General features: G+C 38.1%; 1 protein-coding gene across 2 annotated transcripts in view; it reads left to right on the forward strand.

Annotated features, from left to right (window-relative positions):
* Window positions 1-10425, forward strand: part of NFKB1 (nuclear factor kappa B subunit 1) — a 122360-nt gene that overhangs the window by 15568 nt on the left and 96367 nt on the right. Inside the window, exons 2-3 of one of the 2 annotated variants that reach the window (XM_008072081.2) lie at window positions 741-786; window positions 6385-6460. In XM_008072081.2, coding sequence (XP_008070272.2) covers window positions 741-786; window positions 6385-6460 — 122 coding nt within the window. Of the gene's footprint in view, window positions 1-740; window positions 787-6384; window positions 6461-10425 lie in introns of those variants that run through there. The other variant, XM_008072082.1, reaches the window with a different exon arrangement.

A 10425-nucleotide genomic window follows, 5' to 3' on the forward strand; every position in this document is an offset into this window, starting at 1 on the left:
CATGCCTGGCTAATTTTTGATTTATTGTAGAGATGAGGTCTTGCCAAGTTACCCAGGCGGGTCTCGAACCTGCAGGCTCAGGCAATCCACTCACCTTGGCCTCCTAAAGTGCTGGGAGTATAGGCTGAGCCACCCAGCCTGGCCTATATTGCGCTTTTAACATAGAGAGTTTCTATACAACTTTGACAATGGCAGGAAGATGGCTTGCTTCCATGGAATGCTCCAGAGAACAGAACATGGTAGCTGTAACAGTCTTCCCCTTTTGTTGTGCAAAGCACTGATGAGGCCCTTTTGAGCTTCTCAAGCTTATAGAAAACTTGGAGACAGCTCTAGGACCATTGCAAAGTTCATGAAGGGTTGGAAAAATAATATGCTTAAGGAGCTAAGACTGTAAATTCTTGAAGTTTAGAGGGTGACAAAAAGAAACGACCCCTAAGAATCTCAGCATGCATGATTTTTTAATACAAAGGATAAAGATCATAAGGACTCTGTTATGACCTTAACATGAGGGTTTGAGATTATACATAAGTGGTAATTACTTGATTATGCAATCTCCCTGCTGTTAGATTTAGATACCAAAGAGGAACTATACCATGTTCTCCTCCTACAGTGTTCACAAAAAGATTATATTTGGTCTTGCTGGAATGATATGGTTTACTCCTGCATGAATTCCATGGTGACAGAATTATTAAGGTTCATTCTTGTGTTACACTTTTGTTTTGTTTTGTTTTAATATATAGCTCCAGAATGGCAGAAGATGATTCATATCTGGGAAGGCCTGAACAAGTAAGTGTTATAATCTCACTGATAATTTTATTTAAAAGTATTCATCCTAGCCGGGCTTGGTGGCTCTGACTGTAATCCCGCGCCTTGGGAGGCTGAGGTGAGTGGATTGCCTGAGCCCGTGGGTTTGAGACCCGCCTCGGCAACTTGGTGAGACCTCATCTCTACAATAAATCAAAAATGAGCCGGGCGTGGTAGCGCGCGCCTGTAGTTCCAGCTACTTGGAAGGCTGAGGCGGAAGGATCGTGGGAGCCCAGCAGGTCGAGGCTGCGGTGGCTGGGAGCGGCCACTGCACTCCAGTCTGGGCAACAGAGTGAGACTCCAACTCAAAAAAAAATAAAAATAAAAATAAATTTAAAAAAAAATAATAATAATAATAAATAAAAAATAAAAGTATTCATCTTTCAAAATATACAAAGGCAACATTAGTAATTCAATATCAGGAAAACTCTAAAATTAGTAAAATAATTTTTTTTTAGCTTTTCAGTTTCTCTGTCCCTCCATAAGATGTTGGAGAGGACATGTCCTGCCAAATAAGTAACTTAAAGTCTGCTATCACACATATTGTTGTATTACACAGCATTAAGATTGTATATGCTATAAGTCAAATTATAGCCACTGTATTAGTTTCCTAGGACTGCTGTAATAAATTATCACAAACCTGGTGGCTTAAAACAACAAAATATATTATCTCACAGTTCTGGAGACTAGAAGTCTAAAATCAAGGTGTTGATGGGATTGGTTCCTTCTGGAGGCTCTGAAAGAGAATGTACTGTGTGCCTCTCTCTTAGCTTCTGGTTGGTTTCTGGCACTCCTTGGCATTCCTTGACTTATAACTGCATCCCTCCAATCTCTGCCTCCATGGTCAAATATCCTTCTTCCCTGTGTATCTCTGTACCTAAACCTCCTTGTGGGTTTTTATTGTTGTTGTTGCTGTTGTGTTTTGTTTTGTTTTCATAAAGGCATCAGTCATTGGATTTAGGGTGCACCCTAATCCTCTATGACTTCATCTTAACTTGCTTACCTCTGTAAGGACCCTATTTCTAAATAGGGTTATAATCACAGGTACTGGGGATTAGGACTTAAAGGTATCTTTTGGGGGGGAACACAGTTTAGCCCATTAAAGCCCCTTAAACTATTTATTTAATGTGTACACATAGACACAGAGAGTGGAATAGAAACTTGGAAAGGTGATGGGGTGGAGGAGGTGGATGATGAGAAATTTTTTTTTTTTTTGAGTCGAAGTCTCACTCTGTCACCCAGGCTGGAGTACAGTGGCATACTCACAGCCACCATAGCCTTGACCTGCTGGGCTCAGGTGATACTTCCACCTCAGCCTTCCAAGTAGCTGGAACCACAGGTACATGCCACCATGCCTGGCTAATTTTTCTAGATTTATTGTAGAGATAAGTTCTCGCCATGTTGCCCAGGCTGGTCTCGAACCCATGACTCAGACAGTCCTCTCACCTTGGCCTCCCAAAGTGTTGAGATTATAGGCGTGAACCACTGTGCCAGGTCAAGAAATTACTTAATGTGTACAATGTACATTATTCAGATGATGGATGCCCTAGAGTCCTGACTTAACCACTATGCAGTCTACACATGTAACAAAATTGAGAAGTTGACAAAACTGGTCAAATGATGAGGCAGATTGGTGTGGTGAAAAGATCTTTGTATTAGAATTTGAAGATCTTTATATAAGTGCTGACTGCTACTGATTAGCTCTTCAAACTTGAGAATCTTTTAACCCCTTAATTCTCACTTTCCTCATTTGGAAAATATAAATCCTAGTACCATACTCACAGATGTGAGTTGAATATACTCAATGAATATACTTTGGAAACATAAAACTGTTCATTATCATTATGTTAGCAGTTATGAAAGGATACCAGTGTCCTTTTTTTTTTCTTTTTCTCCTAGATTTTTAATTTAAAAATTTTTCAAGCCTATATAAATATTGGATAGTCTAACAAATCTATGTTGGTTATTGACATTTTGCTTCTCTCTCTCTCTCAAACCATTCGAAAGCAATTTTCAGACTCAGGAGTAATTGCAATGGCAATATTAAATTTTTAATGTTATGATTCTAAGTACTTAATACCAAAAACTATTTGTACCCCTAAAGCTATTGAAATAAAATGACAAAAAGCAAAAATTAAAACGCTGAGGTTTATTCATATGTCAGCTAATTATCAAGGCATGGTACATTACTTCATATCAGAACACTGGCTTTGTATGGGTACAAAATGAGTGATGCTTAGACTCTAATTTTAGGGAGCTGCCATTCTACTAGGAGGGACAGAGACATAGTTTCCATATGGTGAGAAACACTGTGGTAGTAGTGTGCATGAACAGAAATGTTGAGTAGTATCACTAGGTGCTACCTCAGAGAAAGAGCAGAGTTGTGGAGGACTTTCCAAAGGAAGTCTATGTAAGCTGAAATTTGATAGACATAGTTTGCTAGGCTAGACAGGGAGCGGGAACACTAGGTATCTGGATACCTTGGTACACGATTCATTTTTCATTTCATGCTTACATTTTAGTTACAACCATTAAAACAATGAGTTTTCCAAATTTACACATGCAAAGATTCTGTCAGAAAAATAAAACCAAAAGTGAAATACTTTTAAAGGGATCTTGTATTGTTTCTAGAAATAAAATAGTCTTATATATCATTCATTACTCTTGGTAATGTTCTGATTTCTCTAGAAAGAGTGAATATGCATTGCTTTTAATATTAAGATGCTCCTTCCTAATTTTATGGTAAAAAGTGGTGATTTAGGATAAATCTAGGAACATTTTCTTTGAGTGCAGTGTGAAAGACATTTAGCTACTCATAATTATCAAAACCTTTGTTTTACCTTTCACTTTTAATGTGCTGTCTCTAACAATTAAAGACAAACTAACCAGCATGAGGATTGTCTCTGCATGATTTTAAACCATGCTTTCCTGTGTATACACAGGAAATCTTATCAACAAGCGATGGTTCTTTATGCTACACACGAGTAAAACCTGCTGAAAACATTCATTTTGAAAGTTTTCTTATGTGGGCATTTTGTGATCATCAGCAGCAGGGGTGGGGCATGTTCTGATATTTCCATTTTTGACAGGTCCTTGAAGTCTTTCTTTGTCTTGACTAGAGCTTAATGGTTTATATTTCCTAAAGGTCACATGTCCTCAGTGAGATATCATCAGTGCTTTAGTGCTTTCTGGAATTTGCTCTCCACCCCTGGCCTAATAAACAGTGCAAACTGCAGTACAATATAATGTCTTTCTTCTTTGTCTGAAGTGGAGTGTGTAGCTCTCTCCTAAGATGGGTGCTTTTGCTTACTATCCAGTCATTTTAGCCACCTGCAGGACCATAGGAAAGAAAATTTTTCCTGCTAGGTTATCTTTTTTTGCTCTGAGGCTGGTAAAAACCCTGTGTAAGGTGGGGCCCATTTTTGCAGAACACATTTTTTTCATTTCTGTATTTACTTTTCAGCACATGGAGTACATTTTTTGTTACTCAATTAAAAAATTGCATTCCTCACAACTGGATCTTCATTTAAATGTTAAGTGTTCTTCATTTAAATATCATTTTTGTTTCTCTTGATTTAACCAGTCATACTAACCTCCAATAACTAACTAATAAGGACAAGAGACAAGTTGTAATACTATTTAAAAAAAAAAATTCTGGTTCTAGCAGACTTACTAATTAGTCTATCATAAAAAGTAAAATAGACAGTTTCTATGTTGTTCACAGACACTGCAAACACATGATTTATTTAGGCTAAACCATATAGCAAACTCAGAAATATGAATTTAAAGTCCTAAATGAAGCAAATAGGAAATTTTTTTTCTTGGGATAAGTAATTAATAGTAATTTATCGAGATAGAATGTAACTTCATTAGAATATATTGCATGCCCACTGTGTTACTTTTCAATTGCTCTGTAACAAATTACCACAAATGTGTGACTTAAAACAACACACGTAGCTAGGCACAGTGGCATGCATCTGTAGTTCCAGCTACTTGGAAGACTGAGGCAGAAGGATTGCCTAAACCCAGCAGGTTTAGGCTGCTGTGACCATGGCCGTTCCACTGCACTCCAGCCTGGGTGACAGAGTGAGACTCCAACTCAAACAAAAACAAAAACAAAAAGCACACAGACACACATTTATAATTCTAAGTATGGAAGTCAGAAGTCTAAAATCAAGTGTTCGCAAGGCTGTATTCTTTCTGGAAGTTCTCATTTCTTTGCTCTTTTTTTTTTTCCTCATTGAGACAGGGTCTCTCTCAAGTTGGAGTGACTACAGTAGTGATCATAGCTCACTGCAGCCTTGAACTCCTGGACTCAAACAATCCTCCCACCATGGCCTCCCAAAGTGCTGGGATCACAGGCATGAGTGCTCGGCCTCTTTGATCTTCTAGTAGCTGTTTGCATTCCTAGGTTTGTGCACTCTCCCATCACTCCAACTTCTTCAATTGTTGAGCCTCCTACTACTCACTTTGATTTCCTGAATGATTCTCATCAGGCCCACCTGGACAATTCAGGACAATCTCCTCATTTTAATATCTTTACCTTAATACATATGTAAAACTCCTTTGCTATATAAGTTAAAATTCCACAGGTTCGGAGGATTAGGACAAGGACATCTTTGGGAGACCTAACATACTGACTAAATTCCAGGTCTTTTGTATTACACTCAGAAAGTAAAGGTGATTAAAAAAAATGAGTGAGCTCTGTTAGTGCTTAGCTATTTACTCTTTGGCCTATAAATTCTCTTTTCAATTATTCTGTAAATAGTTCTAGAACTGCTGTCTGTAATTCCTTGATATTGGGTATCTAGATTGGGGATCTAGAGTGGGTATCTAGATTGCCATCATAAAAGATATAGGTTTCCAGGATTATATTCTTATGTTTATATTTCTAGGAGAGTATAAACTTCAAATAATTCATGCAGCAAATATTTAGTAAGTGTCTGCTCTGTGATAAACATACACTTGGCCCTGAAGATACACTGGTAAGCAAGTTTAGCCGGGCTTGGTGGCTCAGCCTATAATCCCGTGCTTTGGGAGGCTGAGGTGAGTGGATTGCCTGAGCTCAGGGGTTCAAGACCAGCCTGGGCAACTTGGTGAGACCTTGTCTCTACAATAAATCAAAAAATTACCCGGGTGTGGTAGTGCTCATCTGTAGTTCCAGCTACTTGAAAGGCTGAGGCAGAAGGATCGCTGGAGCCCAGCAGGTCGAGGCTGCAGTGGCTGGGAGTGGCCACTGCACTCCAGTCTGGGTGACAGAGTGAGACTCCAACTCAAAAAAAAAACAAAAAAAAAACCACTAAGCTTAACTAGGTCCTTGGCTCTGGGAACTTTATAACTAGGTTATGCTCAAATTTATTTGTTACATAAACATAATCCAACCCCATGTAAAGTTTTGTACACATGAGAAATTAACTAGGTGCCATGAAAATATTTTTAAATCCAGATTTTAAATATTCTTAACTTTTTGGTTTTGGCTTTAGTTCTCACTCCTGTTAAGTTTTAGGTGTTCCAGTGTAAAATTTTTTATATCATGTTGGAAAAATAATGATTGAAAGATTTAAATTTTCTTCTTTACAGATGTTTCATTTGGATCCTTTGAGTCATACAATATTTAATCCAGAAGTATTTCAACCACAGATGGCGCTGCCAACGGGTAAGAAAACGCCTCCTGTTGCCCTGTTCTGCTTTCATTTTTTAAAAAATTCAAAATTTGTTAAAAATTTAGAAATTCAGTGATGCACCTAGAAAGGAAATGATGACTTGTTAAAAAAAAAACACACACAAAAAACCTTTCAATATAGTTTCTTGGAATATATTTACACAAAAAATGTTTTATCTCAATTGCCCCTTGTAGGGGTTACTGAAGTTCTTACTATCTACTAGGAGTGTTCAGAAGGAATTTACTTACTCAATACAAGGATTTTTCTTTTGACCCTATCTTTTTTTCTTTTTTTTGAGTTGGAGTCTCACTCTGTCGCCCAGACTGGAGTGCAGTGGCATGCTCCCGGCCACCGCAGCCTTGACCTCCTGGGCTCTGGCGATCCTTCCAAGTAGCTGGAACTACAGATGCGCGCTACCATGCCCAGCTAATTTTTTGATTTATTGTAGAGATGAGGTCTCTCCAAGTTGTTCAAGACCCGCAGGCTCAGGCAATCCACTCACTTGGCCTTCCAAAGCGCTGGGATTACAGGCTGAGCCACCAAGCTCGGCCTGACTCTGTCTTTTTAAGTCCTCTCTACTTTGTGCCAGACTCACGCAAGACAGTCTTGACTCCTCAAGTCTGTTACAAAACATTTATCTGAGGGCCTGTTGTGTGCCAGGCCATGTGCAAGGCACTGGAGAAACAAAGTGTATAGAAATCATAAAAATCATCTCAGTAGAAAAATCACCTTTATAAAAGTTTATAGCTTTGCATTCTGACGAATTGGAGAAAACCCACAATAATAATCCTTCCTTCTAATGTGACTATATCAATTATTCCCATCAGTAATTGTTTAATCTGAGATGAGTAATAAAAAAGCCAACTCATTAAGCCTTTTTTTGTTTTATTTTGTTTTTGTTGTTGATTTTTTGAGTTGGAGTCTCACCCTGTCGCCCAGGCTGGAGTGCAGTGGCATGTTCATGGTCACCGCAGCCTTGACCTGCTGGGCTCAGGCAATCCTTCCGCCTCAGCCTTCCAAGTAGCTGGAACTATAGGTGTGTACTACCATGCCCGGCTAATTTTTTTTATTTACTGTAGAGACTGAGGTCTCACCAAGTTGCCCAGGCTGGTCTCAAACCCCTAGGCTCAGGCAGTCCTCTTGCCTCAGCCTCCCAAAGTGCTGGAATTACAGGCTTGAGCCACCATACTGGTTTAAGCCTTTTTTAAATTGAGCGATTTGTATGTAAGCTCTATGTGATAGCTCTTTTTATGTTCTGTTTTCCTCCTCATATCACAAACGTCACCAGTGGGACTTAATAGGTGTTCACAAGCAGTGTGAGTGGGTTACAGAAGTTATATATAAAACAGAGTGTGGACATCACACTCTGAGCTGATGTGGGCATCAGCTCCTTTATTTACTAGGGACTTTCTTATCTTCACTAGGAGACTTGACCCAATTTATATCATTCTTATTGTAAATCATTATGGTTACTCTGGTTCTTACTTTTCATTCATTAGATCAGAATGTTCTTCTGCATTTATATCTAGTATTTCTTTCTTTTTTTTTTTTTTTTGAGTTGGAGTCTCATTCTGTTACCCAGACTGGAGTGCAGTGGCCGCTCCTAGCCACTGTAGCCTCGACCTGCTGGGCTCTAGCGGTCCTTCCGCCTCAGCCTTCCAAGTAGCAGGAACTACAGGTGCACGCTACCACACCCAGTTAATTTTTGATTTATTGTAGAGATGAGGTCTCGCCAAGTTGCCCAGGCAGGTCTCAAACCCGCGGGCTCAGGCAATCCACTCACCTCAGCCTTCCAAAGCGCTGGGATTACAGGCTGAGCCACCGAGCCTGGCTTATATCTAGTATTTCTAATTCATGGGAGGGAAATTAGAAACCTGCTATAATTTCACCCTTATTAATGAAGGTGATGAAGGCCTATCTCTCTTTACCTCACAAAACATTTTTTAGGCTACCATATCTGAGATCTTGTGAAGTGCTGTCCAATTTAAGTTCTAGGTCAACTTCCTGTGAACAAGTAAATGTCTTGGTAGCATACATGTTTCCTGTGAACTTCTTTTATTCTGGGGTTCAAAGTATTTTTCTTAGTATTGTGTAATATGGAAAATGTAAGAACTTGGTTTCGCCTGCAGGAAATATGCACATTTCTATTTAATGCCTTGTCAATGCCAAATAGTATCCTGAGGCAGACATTTTCTTAATTTTTTTCCCTTCAGGTTTATGGACATGGAAATAAGATTATCAAAACAACCATCTTAGTAAATATTCTGTGGTCAGAGCTTCATGTTGTAGAAATTATGTTGCCATAATAATAGAAACAGTTCTAAAATCACACCTAAAAATCTTACTTTTCAGTCATTATTATCCCATCATCTTTATCCTTATGTTTTTCCCTTTTTGTTGCAGTGGTGCAGTACGCTTTTTGTAATCCAAGATGTATTGGATGTGTTATTCAGATCTCAAAAGGGTAGAAAATTTATCTAAACCAGTGTTAATTTGTAAACCTAAAATGGATTTTTTTCAAATCTTCTAGATTTCTTGAAATCTAAAACCTCTAGTAGATCTAGTACTTGTTGAAAACTATGGGATTCGGAATAACTCTTAGATATACAACAGTCTACTGTAAGTTTAATTTCTTTGTACAGCGGGATGTCACTTTCATGGCACAGAAATGTGGCCAAAAGAAAGTTGGCCTTAAAACAAATATATGGGCCGGGCTCGGTGGCTCAGCCTGTAATCCCACACTTTGGGAGGCCGAGGTGAGTGAATTGCCTGAGCCCACGGGTTTGAAACCCGCCTGGACAACTTGGCGAGGCCTCATCTCTACAATAAATTTTTAAAAATGAGCCGGGAGTGGTAGCGCGCACCTGTAGTTCCAGCTACTTGGAAGGCTGAGGCGGAAGGATCGCTGGAGCCCAGCAGGTCAATATAGGCATATCAAATCTAATTTTCTAGTTGATTTAGCTATTGAATGTGCTCCCTGAAAGATAAAAATAGTTAATTTTACATGGAATTTCGCATATTTAAAGGAAATTAAATCCTGCAGCAAAAATGTTAACAAAACTGCAAGTGTTTTTAAAAGAGTTAATAAGAAGTGAGAAATTTGAAGTTTAATATAAACATGTTCCCAACTCTTTTATATTTTTCATGATGTTCAAATGTTACTTTTTTAAGAACTGTCTTCTTGAGATGTTCTTTTACCATTCTAGAGGGAATGTTTTTATATTTGTTACATTGGCAAGCAGGCTGTATCTTAGTAGTGTGAAAATATTTCTATTTCTAATCAATTTTACTTCCTTATCCAAAATTAACTTCTAGCAATTTGGGGGGATTTAAAAATTGCTGTGGATTTTCTAAAAGTAGTTTAAAATGTCCAGGGATGAATTTCATACAGACAATAAGAAGATAATTCAATACACTGACCAGTGACTTCATTTTTTTTCTTGTGTATGTTTCATTTCAAATGCAGTCATTTTTTTTTCTCTCTCTCTCTCTGTCTCTCTCTTTTTCTTTAAAGATGTGGGGTACAATTCAGGGTTAGGTATACAAATGTTCATTATGCAGGTACTCTTGTTGATGAGGTATAATCTCCCCCCCACCCCGCAGTTTCCCTCAACTGCCAATCCCACCCCAAAAACAGTCATTTTTCAACTGACTTTCTTGTAAATTTCTTTAATAACAACAGGAAATTATTATACCTTTGTTTTCTCCAGTGCTCTAGCCTTATCCTGATTCATTGTTATACTGAGAAGATAAAAATAAATTATCTTTTAATTTACAGTTTATTTTTAATTTCAATCTGAAAATTTATCTCTTTACAAATTTATTTATCCAAAATAACAAATCTTGAGCTCCTAGCTGAGAGACAGTGAAGATTAAAAGTGGATACAGAAGCATTCTCCTAGAATATTTTTTGTACTAAACATCTTTTTTTTTTTTTTTTTTTTTTTTTTTTTTTTGG

This window comes from Carlito syrichta, unplaced genomic scaffold, assembly GCF_000164805.1.
Source record: "Carlito syrichta isolate Samal-C Ts95f unplaced genomic scaffold, Tarsius_syrichta-2.0.1 Scaffold314844, whole genome shotgun sequence".
NCBI classification, from domain to species: domain Eukaryota; kingdom Metazoa; phylum Chordata; class Mammalia; order Primates; family Tarsiidae; genus Carlito; species Carlito syrichta.